General features: G+C 41.5%; 1 protein-coding gene across 1 annotated transcript; it reads left to right on the forward strand.

The window, feature by feature from the left end:
• The first annotated feature begins 1,281 nt into the window (after positions 1-1,281).
• Positions 1,282-20,694, forward strand: vopp1b (VOPP1 WW domain binding protein b). Its single transcript, XM_004573668.5, has 5 exons — positions 1,282-1,550; positions 8,112-8,170; positions 10,514-10,591; positions 12,768-12,901; positions 16,164-20,694. Exons 1-5 carry the CDS (start codon positions 1,500-1,502, stop codon positions 16,367-16,369), a joined length of 528 nt encoding a protein of 175 aa, XP_004573725.1. The 5' UTR covers positions 1,282-1,499; the 3' UTR covers positions 16,370-20,694.
• Positions 20,695-21,493: the final 799 nt, after the last annotated feature.

Here is a 21,493-nt window from a genome sequence, read left to right on the forward strand (position 1 = left end):
ACCACTGAAGTTTGCCTTCAAGTAAGAAAAAATCTTGACTTCACAATGAACCGCAGTGGTATATTAGATGTCTCAGAATACCGTCTGTTACATTGTTTACAGACAAGTTTTTCTGTGGGACTGAAAACAAGCCTTCACTGATTGATGATGGCTCTCTTACAGCCAGAGCAGATCTTTACTGAGTTACGTTAGAGTACCTGTTTCATATTTAAATCAGAAATGCAGGGTAACTGTCTTTTTTGAATGTTGAAGTTTAATCAGTTAAGGGAAACATGTAATAAGAAATAAGCAATCTATATGTTGGTCAACTATTAGTGAGGTATTTCAGTATAATTTTGAAAAAATTAGCTATTTTGAATACAGATGCAGATTGTCGGGGACCAAAAAAGCCACTGTGAATGGATCCAAAATCAGATCCTGATGGAAATGAACTGAATAGGACCTGGACCTGATCTGATCTGAGTCTTTTTAACCCTGTCCCACTGTGCAAGTGTGACCAGTAACTTTACAGCTTTGCTTTTATGCTCAGCTTTCTCCTCACTACAACAGATCAGTACAGTATTTACATGACTGTGGACACCATCCCAGTCCAGCTGTCAATCTCATGTTCCATTCAAGCCATACTAATAAACGCCACTTGAACTTCTCCACCTGGGGCAGTAACATCCCTAATCCGGAGTCGCACCCACCCTTTTCTGAAAATCAAATAGGTCCCAGAATAGAACCCTGTGAGACGCCTTTAGTTAGCTCAGGAGAAGATGTCGATCCTCCATGTAATCACTTCTGGAAGACAGACTTTGTTTTTCATCATGACGGTGATCCTAAACACACTGCCGGTGGAGTGAAAGACACACAACTGAACACCATCACTCATGCACTGCCCTAATCATTGTGTAAGTGTGGGATCATCTCGACAGAGAACAGAAAACAAGACAGCTCCAAAGAACTGTTCTTCAAGAAGCCTGGAGAACTGTTCCTGCTTAAAGAAATCACCAGAAAGCTTGCTCAAGACAGTTCCGGCTTTTGATGTATATTTGCAGATGTTTTAGAGTACTGCATCTATTTCTCTAGTAAAGTATGAAGGTGACTCGAAGCTTTTGCACTGTACTGTACATGTGTTGGATATGAAGTCATAGCCATTGTTCTAATATTCTCCGGGGAAGTGTAATGTCCTATGAAATGAGGAAACTGTGTGTGTGTGTGTGCGTGTGTGTTTGTGTGTGTGTTTGTAAGGCAGAGTAGGGGGTGGGGGGCTGGGAAAGGGGCGTGGAATAAACCAACATCACAGGCTAATGCAGCTTCCCATCATGCCATTTAATCTCCCTTTTTGGTCTGTTTGCCCGTCGCCCGGTTTGCCTTCATCCGTCCTGTCAAACCGACTGGATCTGCTGTCTGTGTCCGCCAGCGGGATGAAACCGACATAGTGATAACGGAGCATCCCCCCCGCGTCCTCCTGTCCACGAGCGGAGCTTTGCTCCCACTCTCCTACCGACGGAGATATGAGACATCCACTGCTCGATGCAGCCCTGACATTGTGGCTATTTGTAGAGGTGAGGTGTCCTCCGGTGTTACTGTGGTATTAATAGAGCTGTGACGGACAGGCGCGGGTTCTGGGTGACGCCGCTGGCTGTACCTTTATAAGGCTTTCGCTCGTGCCTTGTTGTGCCGGGGCTGACTGTGATGTAGTTCCGATACAGACAGATCAGACCTAACAGAACCCGGCATGCCCGGCTCAGTGAGAAAGGACCTCCGCTGTACGTGCGGCACTCTTTGTCAACTTCATGAACGTCACAGCGAGAGACGCTCGAATATCTGTAAAAGCTCAACGTTAAGCTGGGATATGGCAACAAAATCAGAAATGTGGAGAAATGCGAAGCTGGTGGGATTGTGTTCGTGCAGAATAAAAGAGTGTGGAACAGTAATATGGCTTTTACCCCCACATCGGATTGTTTGAGTGGGTGAGCTACCTGTGATTCTGCCATCCTTTGTCTTTGTGCTCAGACCCCATAACTCCTCAGTAGGTTACTGGGCCTGTAGGACACACGGCAGCAGTCTGAATCAGTGTGCACGCAGTCATATTTCTTTTTGTGGTGTTGGTCTTTTCCTCTGATGTACCCTTCTGCACTTGTTGGGGATATAATCATTTAAAAAGAGGTGAAAACGAGCTCCAGTTTAATTTTACAGCCTCTAAATGTAGCTCACTCTTTCTATCAGCCGTGCACTGCTGACACTCCTGTCTATTCATGTAATATTAACCCTCATCATTACTATTTTATTTCATTCAGCAGATGTAGTGAGCACACATTCATTTTGAATTCAAGCAGGCTGCCTAGAGGGAGTCAAGCCCTCAGACCTTGTGCTGCTCCTGCAGTGTCCGCTTTGAGGACGGGTCCTGACAGCTTAGATATTTAGTGTCACTTATAACAGCGTTGACTCACAGAAAGCACGCTTTAGACCCTGGGACATGCTTCCTCAGGGGGGAATAATAATCCTACAAACAGTGCTGTTTAGTTTTCTTCACTTATGTACAAAGTGATAGCAGAGCTGTAACATTTTGGTTTTTACGAAATCCCTGAAAAGCAAGCTAACTTCCTGCTGATTTCTAATTCAATAAAACGTCTTTTTCATGGATGCACGCATCATTAAGAAGAAGAAATTGGGCTGTTTTTAGCTCCCAGTGATGCCAGTGTTTGATTGACATTGGGAACCGGAAATGGCAGCATTGGGAAACATTTATAAAATAAATATTAGGCAGCAGTAAGCTATATTAAGTACTGTTTAGTGGGTTTGAAGCACTGTTTTGCAACAGAAGCAGCAACTAGTGAATCCTGTTATCTTATCGGCTTTCTGTTAGATGAAAGCAGATTAGGAGGAGTCACCGTTTCACTGTTTGCTGGGCCTGAAAACACTAGTAAAACACAGACTCACACAGTGTGAGACTCACACTTTGACACTGTGTAAATTCACCTGAAGAGATATTAAAATGTCCTTAAAGCGGAAACGAATTCATTCTCTCATCGTGGCCTGTGGGGCCTCACTCATGTGCTCTCTGTTGGATGGTAGCTCCTGATATATGCACACCAGATGACAACAGTTAAACAAGGCTCTGCTTCAGGGCTTTTTTCTCTTTTTTGCATGATCAGTGCTTGTAGGGGGTTTAAACTTTCTGTATGAGCTATGAAGCCTGCAATAAATTATATTTACCATTATCAGGGACTGTTGATTAACATTATAGTGGTGCTTTGGCAGTCAAACCAGTTCTAACTGGTTCTTTATTATGACATTTTAATTTTTTTTACTTTAATAGAAAGGCCAGAGTGAAGGGTATGATGTACAGAATATGTTCCAGGGCAGACTCAAACCCAGTGAAGTGAATTATAGCAGTGCAAGTACCAAACTGATTTTAATGTGCCTTTTACTGACTATATCAAGATTAACAAATAGTCAGATTAAAGCTGATTAGTGGACCCATCAGAGGCTTGTTCAAGCAAATTAACTGCTGAGTTTTCCTGTCTAGTTGTCATATATTGCCTTAAGTTTCCAAGAGGACATTACTTACTGACAATGGAAAACATGTCTTCAGAAATGTGATTGAAGCAATCGTCAAATCATGGCTACACTTAAAATTTCTAGAGAGGCATTGCATAGTACTCTAAAACACTTTGTGGGAACTGGACCTGTTGTATTCTTGACACCAAACGTGAGGACACCATCCAACAACACAATGGGCTATGTGACATTTCCTCCATCTCTGAGCTGACTCCATCATGGGCAGAGACCCCATTCTTCCTAAACATGCTCCATCTTCTGGTTTGCATATTTGTGGAGAAAGATTCATTATTTCAGTGCATGCCCTTTCATGGAAGTACTTGAAGTCTGGCAAAGCTCAAATTTCTGACTTTACAGTAAGCTCTTTCTATGTAAATGAATTACACTAATTGGCAGTTTAGAATCACTAATGAATTTAGTTTAGAAACCAAGACAGGAAGAGAAGCCTCAGTGTACACACAGGCAGGCCTCAGCTAACCAAGTGATCCAGCCCGAGAACCCTCTGAAGTGAGTGTTCCAGCCTCTACACCGTGGTGTCAGTGTAGCACAAAGGTTAAGTTGGCATTAAAACGGCAGCAAACCAAACGCTGAGTTAATTAATTAAAAACACAGAGCTTCTCAAAGTCCTATGACTGAGGTTTTCAATAATATCACATGCAGTACTATGCATGACAGACAACTGAAACATTGGAGTCAATTTGATAGTGGCCTCAGGGTAAATATAAAGAGGTTGGTATTTTGTATGGTTCATCTGGTTTAAAATGTTTGGCATGATACTCAGAGGCAATAGAGCAATAAAATAGAAGCTACAGTTTGTCTTTGAGGTTAATTGATAAGTGCTGTTGTCTCCTTAAATGCTAACAGGGTGGGGTTTGGGGGCATATTCTTAAATCTGAAAGCTCACTTTGAATGTTGTTTTCTCTATTAAAATTAATATATTATGGGTTTCCAGTAATATTACACATTTGTTTTATTTGTTGTCTCGAGTCTGGGTTTTCTCATCAGGTTGGTAGTTACTGACTGTGTAACGTGGAAGTTCTGTGTGTTCATCTGCCACCCTTTGATTGATATTGCTGTGATTTGCTTGCAGTAGAATAATCTGTCCACAGTTCTTCAAATTATTATTACTGTAACTGTGGTGCCATCAGGTAAACAGCTGGTTAGATACAGCACCTTCTTCACACATCTGGAATCTGTCGATGCAGCAAAACCATCCCTGAGACTATCAGCTTTTTAAGAACTACAGCAGCAGGGTAATAATAAGTAAGCAAAAGCCTGGTCATCACTTTTTTTCTTTTCATACTCCTGTAGTTAAGCTCAGTATTACCTAACGGACTGAAAACTTCTTGCTTTGAGTTGAGTTTGTTTTGTGGATTTCTGGGAAAACCTCGAGCTCCAAATAGACTATATTAGTCTATGTAGAGTATTTGGACCGTAGAAGTTTCCTCATGTTGCCCTTGTAAACCATCAACAATATTGCAAGTCATACAAATAATTGTAGAAACTAACATACTGTAATTTCTTGCCAAACTCAAAAGTTTATGGATGCAAAAATTCTCCATATTCCCATTATGGCTCATAGCTTAACTTCTTTGGCCATGTGTTTACTCATACCTCAGTTTTATTTGGTGGGGCGACATAAGCATCGTCTTTAACAAAAAACTGACAATTCTGCTCGTGTCTCCATATCTCTGCCTATCCTGGAGCATCTCTACACCATCTAGTTTTTCAATTAATAGGCAAATTTCCAAGTTTGTTTTAGAAAGAGACCACGTGTTGATCAGAAAAGGATTTATCTGTGGCTATAATAACAATATGAAGGCACTGCCACTCAGTTGTGTGACACATGGTAATTTCACCTTTCTTCTATATTCAGGAAATGCTTAGAAACTAATTGTGACCTCTATTGTTGTATGATGTTCAGATTTGAGTGGGCTTCACGGCCTTTATTGACATAAACATAAAGAAGAAGTTAAACAGGTGTTAGGTATGAGCAGTTGTTGGAATTTGGGAACAACCAAATGGGTGGTACCAGGTTCTGCAAATATCAACTTTGAACTGGCACAGTTAAGGAAACACCCGTGGGGTCAATACTGTTGATTGATGTAATAGGACTGCAACCAGATCCTAGACTTAGCGTTCTGATTGTTGCTAGTTGTTCACAATAAACTGACAAAGATAAGTACTTCAACCCCAGGTTTGCTAACCTGGCACTTTTAGGCACACTTTAATAGTAGTTAGTTGGAGCCCCCTTTTTGTCTTTAGAATTGGCTTCATAGCATAGATTTAAAAAGATTCCTCAGAGATTTTACTTTATATGACATGATAGCATCACTCAGTTGCTCCAAATTTGTTGACATGTTGAGTTTCATGTTGGTTGGGTGCATTGGATTAGGGAACAGTTCAACTGGTGTACCTAATAAAGTGGTTAGTGAGTGTAGAAATGATGGCTCCTTATAGTTTTGGGTATATGATGGAGATGGGTTCAAAGAGCTTAGTACAGACTAAAACAGTAAAAGTCCTCAAGTGTGTCATGCAGTGAATGATATGTGGACCCCAATGTGAAGTGGCGCTGGAAAAGGTGAAGTTTGAAATGTTCTTTTTCTACATTTCACATGGAAACCATCTCAGCTTTAATCTTCCTGGTTCCCTGACTTCATCGGACTTCAGTATCTCGTGTCCTTGTGGAGTTTTCTGCTTTCCCATGTGCTCTGAATAAATGCTTTGGATGGCTGACAAGCTTGACTTAGTATCCTGTGTATATACAGGAAAAGTTGTGCAGAGTAATATAGAAATTTAGGTTTATCAAAACCTAGTAAAAGGTCTGGTTCCACAAAGAAGCCTGGGTCTGGACCATGACCGAGGACATAGAGGATTAGAAGAGATGGAACAAAATATTAGATTTAATTAAATAGTTGAAAAACTGAAGACAAGTATGACTATTGCAACAACATTCATAAGCTCTCTGTGGCTATTTTCATATCAGTACTGGAAGAAAGTTTTTCTTGCTTTATGTCTAATCAGGAAATTTTTGCAACACAGTCCGAGTGAGCAAAATTCAAATGAGATTGATGGCTCTGTGTTGGAGCAAAGTGGTGTTCTCGGATGTCCGACTGTTGCAGAGCTCTTCCCTTCCTGATCATCCCGAACACTTTCGCTGCTTCTAAAAGCTTTCAGTGCAGCATACAACCATTTGAACTATTCATCCTTCCCGGCGTCCTCAATCCAAAAGCCATCTGAGCTGCTTTTAAAGCAAGAAAACACATCCTCTGGTTGCGTAATGGTCATTTTTGTCCTGTGGGAGCACAGAGGGACTCTTTTCTCCACTGTCAGCTTTTCCAACCAGCTCTAATTAGAGAAAGACAATGAACAGAGCTGGATTGTATTCATGGCTGGCAGAGGGTTGAAGACAGGATGAGAATTAGGTCCAAATACAAGTGAATAGATGGTAACAAAGTTAAAAATTGTGAAATTGCGCATTTCCTTTTCCAGCAATATCTTAAATACACTTTCAGATTGATAATGTCATAAATTGTACTGTAGTTTTCTCCTGTTTCTTCCATTGTACAGGATATAACAGTGGAATAGTTCTGTTATTTCACACTCATATCCCTCATGCCAGAGGTGACTGACATTGCTTACTGAGTCATAAAGGCTTATGTTGTCTAGATGAATGTGAGATAAGAGACAGTTTTATTTATATGACACCAAATCACAACAACAATTGCATCAAGGCACTTTGTATTGTAAGGTAATAACCATACAATGATACAGAGAATACAGAAAAAACAACAATCATCCTATGAGCAAGCATTTTGGCGACAGTGGGAAGGAAAAAATCCCTTTTAACAGGTCCGACCGATCTCAGCCATACGGCACGTTGCCACCCGCCCCTCCCAGTGAGCCAAGCTGGCGCCCGTGTTTCAGGTTTTTAGTCACAGTGAAAATGTCTCTGCATCTTTCATCCACAATGTGTATACACAGAGTGACTTTCTTAAGCTGTTTTTGAGAAGCAGTTTCCTGGACTCTATTTGAGGTTTTCTTTGGAAGGGATATGCAAAGGCTAAAGATATTTTTAAAACCCTCCGAGGCTCTCTCTTTCCACTACAATTTAAAATGGTTTTATTCTCATGGGAAGAGCAGGAAATGAGTCCATGAACACACTGGATCTTTTCTAGGGGTAAGAAGTTTTACCCTAGCATGAGAGTGGAATATTCCACGAGTAAAGCACCAGTCAGTGAATCTGTATACTAGAACCCATTTTACTTTGCAGTAAATGGAGTTCATTATAAATCATTTTATTACCTTTTGATTTTTTATGTTACTAAGCCCTCATTTGTCAGCTATTGGCTGGAATGTCCCAGCTACAAACTTCTTTGTACTGCTCAGGCAACATTAATTACCCCCCTGCTCGACACCACACATAATACACTCCCAATCAAAGGTTTAAGACCATTTGAAAAATTGAGAACCCAGCAAGAGCTGCTGCTGCTAACTGAGCTTCATTTTGTGAGTTGGAAAGAGTTGCAAGTTTTTAATCATCACCTTTTTCTCTTTTACAGTGTGTAGAGGCGAAAAAGTACTGCTGGTATTTCGAAGGTGGATACCCCATCTACTTCATGTAAGTTTTTAAACCAATGAGCTCAACCCTTGGATGTCCACTGTGGTCACTGACCATCCTTTTCATGTGTAAACGTTTTGTAGGTCTGAGATGTTTGTAAAAGAATGAGATGAAAACATGTTAGTAGATTAAATGTGTTACCCTAAAATGAGTTTCTCATGCATTACTGTTTTTATATAATAAAAAATGAAAATGACTTTGGGAGAATATTTGACAATTAGGACTTCAAAACTAAAACTCCACTTTTACATCACAAGTCATGGCGTGCATGGAGAAGCATGAGGCAGAGGCGTGGCATGTGGTGACTAGTTCTTGCTGATGTCCTAAAAACTGTGGAAATCCAAGCGATTTGACTGTTCAGCAGAGAAGCAGTAACGGCTGCAGTGGCTGTGCATGCAGCCCGAGCACCTCGCTGCAGCTTTGCAATCATTTATTACCTGGGCTGTTCACTCCATTAATTTCTGTTCATCGAATGCTATCTTATTATGTTTAATGATGTACTGTCATCGTTTAACAGCCACTAATTTCTATACAGTGGGATTAATTGTAAATGAACTGCCTCTCTCAGACCGGCTCTGGCCTACAGATTTGATCCTGATGTTATGTTTCCTGTTCGCACCTCTTAAATCTTTGTGGAAACTGTAATATCCCTCAAACCTTAACAGAATGATAACTGAAGTGTCAACAATAATAATAATAATAATTAGAATATTTTGATGTGATGGAATCAGTATTTTTGTAAGTAGTGATGCAAAAACCCTTTTTTAGGTAAAATGTTTTGTGCCAATGCATAGAGAGTATAAATATTATGCTACCTACACACAAGGAGTGTGACAGAAACTGGCATCAACTTTATCTGGTGTGATGCAAACACTGCTCGCTGCATGCTTTGCAGCACCTGCGGACATTGATTAGCCTCCCAGCTCTAGCGCTGAAATGCTAGAAGGGCTAGGAATGGGAGAGCCCAGCATGAGAAGTCATGCTGATTTGTCCATAGTCATCTATCGCACACACATGCACACACACGCACTGCAGACAACTTTTTTTTTCCAGCTGCATTAATTCCAGTTTCCTGCTGCACTTCTCAGACTGGTCAACCACAGTTGGCCTCTGTCCTGACTGTTCCCAGGCTGCTGGGTTGTCAGTTAAAGGGAAACTTCTTTAAATTTTGTTTACCAAGCAGAAAGTGTGATTAATGCAAAAATACACCTGTGTGTATTGCAAATTATGGTGGAAATGTCAGGGAACTGTAGCGAGACTCTCTGTACTGCAATAAAAAAAGTATGTTACTGTACATACAGACTAATGTAATTTACTGTGTGTGGCAGGACAGTTTTTCCTCAGCTCTGTAGTACACTGAGGTAAAAACAGTGTTTAACTGTCTTGCAGTTGAACAACTAAAATATCTGGCACAGATGTTTTTTCTCTGGAGTTATATGGAGTTTCTCTGATGTCCTAATTACTGGAGACAATAAGCTCAAAAACACACAAGTTCAACACAAAACCATTACAATAAAAAGGAAGACATTCCATCCATCATCAACTTCCTTCTGTACTTGCAGAGCTTTTACCCTTGAAAGCAACTGCTTGGCTTCTAAGTCTGAATAAATAATTGATTTCAAAGAGGTGAAATCTGTCTGTAAGAGGAGACTTTTATTTTTGGCTGATGGGCTCCACCAGTGTCAGACTGAAAACTATGGACTCACTCACCTGTTGAGAAGAAAGAATGTGAGCTGGCTAAATCGTATTTATCTTATAACTCGAGTTGTTGTTCATGACGCCAAAATATGTATCGGAGCGATCTCTTCTTCCTGTTAAAAGGAAGATTTTCCTTTCCACTGTCACCAAGTTCTTGCTCATAGGAGGTCCTTGGATTGTTGGGGCATTCTCTGTATTATTGTAAGGTCTTTACCTAACGGTTGAGGCAACTGTTGTTGTAATCTGTTGCTATATAAAAAAAACTGACTGGAAGTTAATAATAAGTTAAGAATGATATTTCCATCTGTAGTAATTTATATTTGGTGGCATGGTTCTACACTCTACCGAGGCCATAAATGAAATGTAGAGTTCTTCTTCTCACCCTTCCATGGAAAGCCAGAGTCTGGGAGAGCTGCAGTAAAATCCTGGAACAGATGACAGCAGATATATATCTGAGGTCAGATACAGCAAGAAAGAAAGAGGTGGGTTGCAAAGCAGCTCGCAGGTGCAGAAAAGAAGGAATAGGATAATGTTCTTAAAACGTTAACAATAATTCACCACTCCCAAGTAGCTAAACAGTAAAACAATAACAGAGGCTAACTGCTCCATGCTGTTGCTGACTCATTGCCGTGTGACTTGCTGCAGATGCCGTTCCTACGAGGACTGCTGTGGGACTCGCTGCTGTGTGAGAGCCCTGTCCATCCAAAGACTATGGTACTTCTGGTGAGTTACTGTGTGTTGGGTTTACTATGTGTGCACAGCTGTGAAAACGAGCAAAGACCAAACAAACAAATAACACAATCATAAACTTGTGCACATTTTTACCATTTTGTTTTGCAGGTGTAGCTACATTAAAGAGCTTTACCCTGTGGTTACACTGAATGTGCAGCATATGTGGACTGAGCTTTCTTTCAGTGGTGACTTCTGGCGCACACATTCGACATAGGGCTGACTGAATTACAGGCAAAACAAGAGGCTGTAATTTGTTTTTAGCATCATTTTGTGTCCTCTGCTTTTATTGAGCACAGTGGGTAGAACTTCACACTGGGTTTGTGTCATTTACAGACTACAGTAGACTGTGTAGTTATTTAATTATCAAGCAAAATTCAGCAGGTACTCATCACTGTTAGAGTAATTTCTTCTACACTGGTAAAAAAAAGTCTGTTTTTAACTTTTGCACATATAAACACCACTTATGTGTACAAATATACTGCATGCTGGTCTCATTCAGCAACCATTTCAGTGGCTATTCTGTTAGCATAATGTTGCAGCAACTGCTTTGCAAAGATGTGTTTAGCTCCAAGGTTTTTGAAAATGAGAAAAGATCAAAGGTCTCACTACAAACTTTTTAGGAGAAAGAAATCATTTTTTAAATAAAAGTTAAAAATAGCTTCCCATTCTGAAATTTGACTTCTTAACATCCGCCTGATTGCTGGCGAGCTGTTTAGACTTCCATCTATTAACTCTACCCCTAAGTGATTGGTGGATGCTAAGAGACTTAACTAGATGTTTTTCCAGTGGCTAAAAAAATCTGGCTATTATAAAACAGCTCTTAGTTCATAGGATCAGTTTCCTCAGTTTTACTGACAAATTTATGGTGTTTTCTTATTAAATACAACATGATAATTGTTTACATTATGACCCCCTTAATGTCCACAGTGATAATAGTTACAGTTCCTAAATTCATGGCTCGAAAGGACCTAACACACAAGATGCCAAAATGCTGTTCTGGTTCAACAAACTTTTATTCATGAAAGTGTGATTACTTATAAAGAACGAACATAAGTAACAGAGTTGGGAGGCCCAGCAACAACAAAGCAAACAGAAAAAGGACCAGCCGCACTTTCCGTATTACTCTGTCGGGTGTGGAGAGTCCACTTTGAGGATCTCCTTAATCCCACTTCCATACCTTCTGTAATGGAAGCAGAGACTGGGGATGAGGGGGATGACTTGCCTGTCACTGGGGGTGAGGTCACTAATGTAGTTAAAAACTGCTTGGTGGCAGACACCCCGGGGTGGGGGAGGTGGTTCTCCCTTAGTCCCTTGAGGCTTTGGGTGTTGTGGCTTTATTTTGGCTGACAAGTCTCAGCACCTCTGGTTTGGCAGACTGAGGTGGTGCCCCCCCTTATTAGAAGGGGGGATGGAAGGTGTGCTCTATCTATAGGGGGAGTCGCACTTCTCAGCCTCTCTGGTCTGTGCCAGGATACAGGAGAGGAGAGTCCATGAGTTAATTGAACGTAGGAGTCAGGAGGACTGGACCAGCTCAAGGATATTTGAGGGTGTTTTCCTAACCAGTCTGCCTGTGTTTTGTGTTCCTAGTGCCTCTATGATTTTGGACCTTTAGTGGTTATTTAAATATTCTGTCTCCTAGCCTCCGAATATCTATTTGCTAGTGTCTCTATTGTTTTTTTTTTCATTATAGATTTCTGTTAGTGAAGTTATTGTTTCCTTTGTATTTTGGAGTTATTTTGTATCCTTGCATGAGCCTTTATTTGTCTCCTGTTTAATCTTGTCTGCCTGTGGGAGTCTGTGAGTCTGCTCGTGGGTCCTAATCGCCACCATCAGCTAAATCACGACAGTAAACAACTCGATGTCCCCCCCGGATGAGCTGCAAGAGGTGGGTGGGGTGAAGGGAGTCTGGGTTTGTCTACTCAGACTCCAGCCTCCAACCCGAATCAGCAGAAAGTGAATAAATGGAATGATGACCGACAACATATTCATAACATCAGAGATGTCTTTTAGAAACAGCAAATGTAGCTTTCATGCTTAATAACATTTTTTGGTAGCAAAGTCATGTCAGTGTTGACATGCTAGCTGGATAGTTTGCCACATAACGTCATCATTCTGATTTTAGCTGGAACTCCTGTAGTTACAGTGATATGTTTTGTTTTCTTCTCAGGGTGCTGCTGATGATGGGAGTGTTGTTCTGCTGTGGTGCAGGCTTCTTCATTCGCAGAAGGATGTACCCGTCTCCTTTGAGAGACGAGCCAGCCTTCAATGTCTCCTTCACTAGGCACCCTGTTACCACACCAGGTACAGTAGGCTGTGACAGGTGCACAGACAAGAGTGACAAACTAAGATGCAGTAAAACTTCATATTAAATAAAAAGAAAAATTAAAACAGTGTGAGATTTGTGTTTACCATGGAAAACCGTTGAGTTGAACAGTGTAAGAAAGTGAAGTCAGAAGAAGAAGACATGGTTGCATCAAACGTACTCCAAAGTACAAGGCCCACGTTTTGAGGACCAGCACACTTAACTCAAACATTCTGCATATGTTTCTTTTATTAAAGTTTGGCAGCCGTGTGGCTCTGTTTATGAACGCGGTGGTGTGACTAACATGTACTTATGCTAACATGTAACTGTATTACTCTATGAGCTCTAAAGGCCATCGTAGATAAAAGCCATCTGGACTGCCGAAGTATACTTTATAGTCCGATATGAGGGAAGTGGATATGACAGGCACCCTAAGAACTGAATGTTTGCATAAGAGACAAACAGGCACAAACATGGTTTCCTTTTTAAAAGCTATTCAGGCAGACATCACACAGTATGTTATTATTATTAATGTCATTATTAATAAAATAATAATAACAAGATATAGAGAAATTCATTTGTATGTGGAATATTTTAAAAATCAACAAAGTAAAGTAGAAATAAAATGTTAACACTGATGTGCTGCACAGTGGAGGAACGTTTCTGATATCTGTCCTTATCTTGTCCAGAATCACTCTGTTAGAAAACGTGCCGTGGGTGGTCAAGCTTGTCCAAGCTAACAGTTTTGCCCTCCTCACCACCGTTTACAGCGAATCATCCTTCCTGATTAGTTCATTCAGTCTCTGGGTGCTGCCAGCTGTGATGCTAGACACAACAGACTGATAGAAAATCTCCAACATTTTACTGCACATGTTGAAGTACCTCAGCTTCCTTAGCAAAGAGAGTCTGCTGATCTCCTTCTTGTATGCAGTCTGCGCTGGTCTTCCAGTGAGCGTCCAGGTACTTGTACTCACTCCTTCACCACATCGGCATGGTGTTCAAGGATGGATGCTTGCTGGCTTGCTGGATGCATGCTAGCTGGCCTCTTACGCATCTCTTTGAAGCATCTTTTTGGTCTCCTTTACATCGAAAGAAGATCAATCCGGGACCAGGTCGAGGGGGCAACAGCCTAAGCAGAGAAGCCCAGACCTCCCTCTCCCCAGCCACCTTCTCCAGCTTGTCCGGGGGAATACCAAGGCGTTCCCAGGCCAGCTGAGAGATATAATCTCTCCAGCGTGTCCTGGATCTGCTCCGGGGCCTCCTCCCGGTGGCACATGCCCAGAACACCTCACCTAGGAGGCGCCCTGGAGGCATCCTTGTCAGATGCCCAAATCACCTTAACTGGCCCCTTTTGATGTGGAGGTGCAGCGGCTTTACTCTGAGCCCTCCCGGATGGCCGAACTCCTCACCCTATCTCTAAGAGATCATGCTGTGATCGAAAGGAGATTTCTCCTGGAACACTTCATGAAATCACTTTGGTCCATCAAATCCAACCACTGCAGAAACAAACCCTGGCGTGTCCCATTTATGTCCCCTAAACTTTTCTAAGTCTGTTCATTATGCTCAACATTATGTCCATTATGTAGTTCAGACATGAGACTTTGGTTGAGAGCAGAGCAGCTGTTAAAACTCTTGTCATAATTTTACATGGATGGAAATTTACTTTCCATCCATGTATGGATCCATGTCCCTTATGGACAGGATTTCTAGGTGCAGCCCAGTGGCGGAGGGCTTTTGCTTTGGTGGCCTCAGAATCTCATCTCTGATTTTTGCAGATGATGTGGTTCTGTTGGCTTCATCAGGTGAGGGCCTCGCACTGGAACGGTTCGCAGCCGAGTGTGAAGCAGCGGGAATGAGGATCAGCACCTCCAAATCTGAGGCCATGGTTCTCAGCCGGAAAAGGGTGGAGTGCCCACTCCGGGTCGGGGATGAGTTCCTGCCCCAAGTGGAGGAGTTCAAGTATCTCGGGGTCTTGTTCGCGAGTGATGGGAGAAGGGAGCCGGAGATCGACAGACGGATTGGGGCTGCAGCTGCAGTAATGCGGACGCTGCACCGGTCCGTCGTGGTGAAGAGGGAGCTGAGTGTAAAAGCGAAGCTCTCAATTTACCGGTCGATCTACGTCCCTACCCTCACCTATGGCCACGAGCTGTGGGTAGTGACCGAAAGAACGAGATCGCGGATACAAGCGGCAGAAATGAGCTTCCTCCGAAGGGTGGCTGGCCTCTCCCTTAGAGATAGGGTGAGAAGTTCGGCCATCCGGGAGGGGCTCAGAGTAGAGCAGCTGCTGCTCCACATCGAAAGGAGCCAGCTGAGGTGGTTCGGGCATCTGACAGGTGCCTCCTGGGCGCCTCCTGGGTGAGGTGTTCCAGGCATGTCCCACCGGGAGGAGGCCCCGGGGCAGACCCAGGACACGCTGGACAGATTATATCTCTCGGCTGGCCTGGGAACGCCTTGGTATTCCCCCGGATAAGCTGGAGGAGGTGGCTGGGGAGAGGGAGGTCTGGGCCTCTTTGCTTAGGCTGCTGCCCCCGCGACCCGGCCCCGGACAAAGCGGATGAAGATGGATGGATGGATGGAAATTTACTTTGTGTCAGTCAACCAAGCAGAAACTTAAGTGGAACATTCCAATAATAGCACAGCGTCAAACTCTCTGAAAAGGTGACCCGGAGGAGGACGTTTTTACTCGTTTTTCTCTCTGATGAACTCCAAAGTAAAGTCAGCATCTCAGCCTGCTTGTTCTAATCTTCTCTGACACCCTGTTTGTTTAAGGCTTTGGGTTGAAGGCAGAAAGATAAATAAGGAATCAGTGATGTAACTGTGGTAGTGAAAAACGATCGATGGAGAGGATTTCTGCTCAGTGAGTAATAAAGTGGTATTCAGAGGTACTGGCAGTCTATCCTTACTGATTATCAGAGAGTTTTAGGAATAACAATAACACTGAAGATTTTTACTATAAACATGAGACCAGTTTATGTACTTGTACCTGTTATATTTTAGTTTTGATTTTTAACAAATTTTCAAGAATTTCAAAAAAAAAAAAAAGTCACTTTCTTACCATGATTATGGGGCATGGATAGATGCACTGTGTTCTTTGATGGCTGAGCTCTACTGTTTATAGTAAATGTGAAAAAGGTTTTGAATATTTAACATATGAATACCAGAATGAAATCGCTCATGTGAATGCTGTCGTAACAGCCTATTTTTAAACTTGAGATTTTAAAGGAAAAGCATTTGAATCATTTCTTTTCTCTTTTCCTGCAGTTTCCCAGCAGCCAGGGAGCATGCAGGGCTTCGGGGTGAATGGATTGGCAGGAGGTGACCCAGGGGTTACCATGACACACCCGCCGTACCCGCCACAGCCTGGCTCCACCCACATGATGATGGGTTCCTATCCGCCACCTCCGTCGTACTGCAACCATCCTCCACCATCCTACGAACAAATATTTAAAAACAGCGACAAGAAGTGATGTCTGCAAGGACTCGAGGATGAAACGAAATAAGGGAATGTGGCACTGAGGCTGAATCATCAGGATGTTTAGACACACAGGGACACGTGCCAGTGGACAGCGGTTTTTTGATGTAAAAACTGGAAGACACACACTCTCCTCCCATGTGGAAAAGACTGAAAAAGCACAGTAACCAGTCACTCATTCACCATTTCCTTTCTAGCTCACACTACACACAAACACATTCATCTGAGGCCTCCTTTTTCTGAATCCACATGTATGTACCAGCTTTCTGAACTGACGATAAGTGAGGATGGACGGAGTAAGTCGGAGGTTTCATTCAGTATCTCGCTCAGAAAAAGAAACTGCCATGTGCATTCAACATTTTGATTTTTAAAGGTTCTTCTTCTATTAGGAAAACTGAAAATACTGACAGCGAGCTCCATAATTATAAAAAGGTCAGTTAGAAAATGCCTTCTGTAGCCAGCATTTTAGTGCAACAGCTCTTTACATAACGATGAGATCACGATCCATTTTATGTTACAGATGTTTTTCCCAGTCATGTAAAGACATAACGAGCAGGCAGTGGCTCATTTTCCTGAAAGCAGTGACAGTTTCGCCTCAACACAATTTATATTGTCACTCTTTTCATCAGCGTCAGATTTTGATTCTTAGTGCGAGGACAAACGAGAGGGCGTGTCACTTCTCTGAGTTTCACTGAGATGAGCTCTTTGGGTACATGTGTGTGCCTGAGAGGCAGCACATGTGTAAGAACAGGAACACCTACTGTTGTTTTGGGAGCAGTGTTTGTGTACTCATTCAAAAAAGTCATGCATCACATCATTTGTCATGCTACTCGCTACATTAATTTTGCATTACTCACCAACATGGCCTGTAGTACACCATTAAATTAACATATATACCTTTATACCTATATATATACCTTAGCCCGCAGTCCCACTGACACAAGAACACACAAGGTGTTTTTTTGTTGTGTCTGACTGCTCGTCTGTGCTTTTGTCGAAGTCAAAAGTCAAGCTTGGTTGGGGTCAGTATGCGTTCAGTTTTACATCATTCTGGGTTCTGTTGTTTTGACTACATTTATTGGCCTTTCTTTGTCAGGTAATTAAAACAGTTACATCCCAGTTTAAAGTAAAAGTACTGTGTGTGTCTGTGGGACAGCAGTGATATGTCTTTTCCATCCTCGTAAAATTCAGTCTAGCCTGATTTCTTACAGACTGTCAGGTTGTCAGACAACACAAAGGCAGATTTAACAGTGTATCAGTGAAAGCAGAAAAACTTATTCAGAAGACACAGCAGCACACCAGAACACTAACATAACCACTGCAACAACATATGCCAGTTCAGAACTGCTGAATGCAGGATGTGGATGGTAGCATTTTCCATGGCTGTGTGACGGATGGTGCAGCGTCGGAGATGCAGCAGCGATGCTCTTCTATCCTCTGTCAGACCTGCTGAGTCACTGTGTGTGCAGAGCACAGGCACATCTAGGAAACCATCACTTGCATTCATCTTATTTGAGGATGTTAATGGTCCATATACTCTGCAAATGTGACCTTCCTCTATTTAACAAGCTTTTTGCTACGATGCTCATTTTTCCATAACATTGCTGCAACATGCATCAATCCTTAGTTTGCACATTTTTATTAAAACCCCTAAAATTAGAGCTGCAGATTTATAAAATACATGGACCTAAATTATTATTTAGCAATTCTTGATTATTTATGCGCAGTAAAATTTGATTTGATGCTTGTTCAAATGATTTATTCTTGCACAACCTCTGGTACCTGATGATGAAGATAAATGGAATTATGTATTATTGATGCTGTGGTTTTAATTTATTTACTGGCTCAGTGTGTTTGCATGAGAGTGGCGGGCAGATCTCAGGCTGTCTCTGAGTGTTAAATAGTTAAATGCTGCCGAATGTCCATCAGTCCTACATGTTGAAGCATGCATGCCCTGCTAGTGTTATATTTTTTTAATCAGGCAGGGGATCTGGACACTGTGTTTTATCTGGTTATTTCACACTGAGTGATGTTCCTTTAAAGGTTGTATGTGACAGTAAGTGCACGCTAAAATGGGACGTTAGCAGTATTGGGGCACAGTGTACAGGAACCATGCAACATTATATGCTGTAGAATGCATCGAGCTAAAACCACGATGGTCAGTAAACCTCAGAGCCAGCAGCAGCACAATCTGCACACAAAGAACATAAAACAAGTGATGCTCCAAGTAGTGTTTTGAACACTGGGACATGCTCATTAGTTCACATGAACCTGTCTGTGAGCATAATATGGTTTGCCCATCAGTGTCAGCACTGAGCAGGGCACCACGATTTGATCTACAATATTATCTGTCCAAAGTCATGTTCAGTGTAACACAGTGTCACAGCACTAATTCATGATTTGTGATGACATCAAAGACATATTGTACATTTACAAGGATAAGAACCTTTCCTTATTGCCTTTTGTCAAACCATTCACTGTTCGGTATGCTAATGATATTCCAGACTCACTGTATACATATTCTGACACATACTCTGAGTAATTATGGCTGAATATAACGAAAATTTGGAAAAGGTGATTTTCCCCCCCCCTTTTTGGTATTGTAGGTACTCTCAGCAGAGTATGTACTGAGGCTGTAGCTCATTCACTGCTGAAGAAGCAGGAAACCCACAAGCACAGCAAAAACTGCAGTAATCTACTTTAGGTTGTTTCAGGTAGCGACACACATTTGATTTGGTGGGCCCCAAACAGTTTTGTGTATTTTCTCCCAGGATCAAACTTTTGCTTGACAGACAGATGCGTAAACCACTTTGACATGGAGCCACTATAACTGGTTATAGTGGAACTAGAATTCTGAAAAAAGTCAGAATTCTGTCCTCAAACTCGAAATTCTGAGTTTAAACTCAGTATTCAGAATTCTGAGTGTTAAGTCAGAATTCTACGAGTTAGAGTTGTTCGTGGAATTTTTAAGAGGGAAGACATTTCACAAACTGACTTGTTGCGCTGGCATCCCATTGCAGTACAATGCTTGAATTCGGGAGCTCTTTAGATCAACCTGTTCTTTCACCTGAATTCAAACGTTAACAGGTGTGGCCTATTTTGGACCAGGTACTGAATCTAGTGTTTAAGCGATTCAGCTTCTCAAAATTATGATAGTTGCTACAAAATCTGAAAGTTCATGCATGTGGAATTACAAATAAAGCGAGGAGAGGCACAGATCCACAGGACTTGCTTGCTTTAATGTAAAATTGTCCTTAAAGATATAATAAATATCAATCGATGACGATAAGTGATGTGTGGCCCACCAGGTGAAAAATATGACATGAAACTAAAGTGAATCACTGTGATTTTACTGTGTTTATTGTCATGCTACACTCTCACTTTTACAATGTGGATCCTTTGTTATTTGTGATGACTGATAAAAATTGTAGTGTGGGATCTTTCTTTAGCTTCTGAAGGGGGGCAGGTCTGAGAACAAAATTACTGCAGTACAGTAAGTACTCGTAGCTGCTGATATTTTGTCCCCCTCCTAGATAATCATACCAGCATAAGGTAGCAAGGTTTGATCCCTAGACAGGCGTTACCAGTCCTTGCTGTTTATGAAATTGGTCAAAAATCTGCACATAAAGACATTTTTAAACATGGTTAACCAGCAACTCATCACTTGAATAAAGCATTGTATGTTTGTGCGAAATTAGAAACCGTGTGTGTGTAATCTGACTTGAGATCAACATTTCATCGATATTGTATTTCAACCATTGGTGGTGCTTTTAAAAGAACTGAATTATGCTTTTAAGATAAGTTATATTTATAATTTCGCACCATGCGTTTCGATCACACAGAACAATGTGATACCCTCTGGGTTGACAGCAGACATGAAACAATTGTACAGCTGAATAGCAGAGCCCAAACTGCCATTGGATTTATGTTTGCACAACATACACGACGACAACATCGTGAATACTGTTTCATGAGATTTCTGAGAGCTGTCACACTGTTAACCTCTGCAATGTGCACACACACACTTGTGTGAAGTTAGAGGCCATGTGTGATTCTGGGAGTGTTGGGCTCCCACAGGTAACCAGGAGCAGGTTTTAGATTGACTCTGGGTTGTTTCTGGTGTCAAGCAGTTGGGCTGGGAATAGGGAGCACAATATTAGAAAGGTATTCAGTTCAATCATCTCAAACTATGCAATAGATACTGAAATAGGTGAAGCATTTTGATCCTGCTTTTCTCCTCCCACATTTACCTCTTTTTCATCTGCTTTCAGACGTACATTGTACATTGTGAAATATGTAAATAAAGGTCACTTCTAATGAGATGGTATACTGACCTGTTTCTTTGAATCTTTCTTGTTATATACCACAGTGACATCGCTGAAGGTGATGACTCCAATAACAGAATATATACAGTTATGTGCAAAATAATAGCAGTGTGTTAAAGCAACAGATGTTACTAATAGCACCTATTTCCATATATACTGTTAAATAATCCAATTCTTTGATCTTTGGGCTAAAGGATGAGCAACACTCGGTGTATAAATGCTCAATCAACAATTACTTTCATTCATACAATTCTTATTATTCCATACAAACACTTTTGAGCATTAACCATCTGGAGGGGAAATGAGCACGGCGTCCGCCTGATCTCAACGTGTCTGACCGTTTCTCACATTCTTATAGCTTCAACCCCCCTCCAAACTAAGCATCCACATGCTTTCTCTATTATGGCGCCTAAGTGACAGCCTTCTCCTGATGAGATGGGGCAGAAAACCTCTACGGTATGTTCTGTTCTCTTTGTAATCAGAAAAATAAGGCCATGATTCTCTGAAAACAGTATTTCTTATAACTCAGCAGTATCATGCATTATAAAACAATATCATTCATTCACCATAAACCAGCAGTCTAATATAATACAAATCAGACTATTAAATCTAATAGTTATCACCTCTTCAGTAATATAATGCGAACTAAAACTACATAATAATTTCACAATCTTTAATTAGGGGTATAACGTGGCATAAGATAATATAATAATCTCACAGTACAAAGGCACTGGGAGCTGTGCACATTCAATCCCAAATGTAAACATGAACTGTTTTTCCTTTCTGGAACATTT

The sequence above is a fragment of the Maylandia zebra genome, linkage group LG9 (genome assembly GCF_041146795.1).
Source record: "Maylandia zebra isolate NMK-2024a linkage group LG9, Mzebra_GT3a, whole genome shotgun sequence".
Lineage (NCBI taxonomy): Eukaryota > Metazoa > Chordata > Actinopteri > Cichliformes > Cichlidae > Maylandia > Maylandia zebra.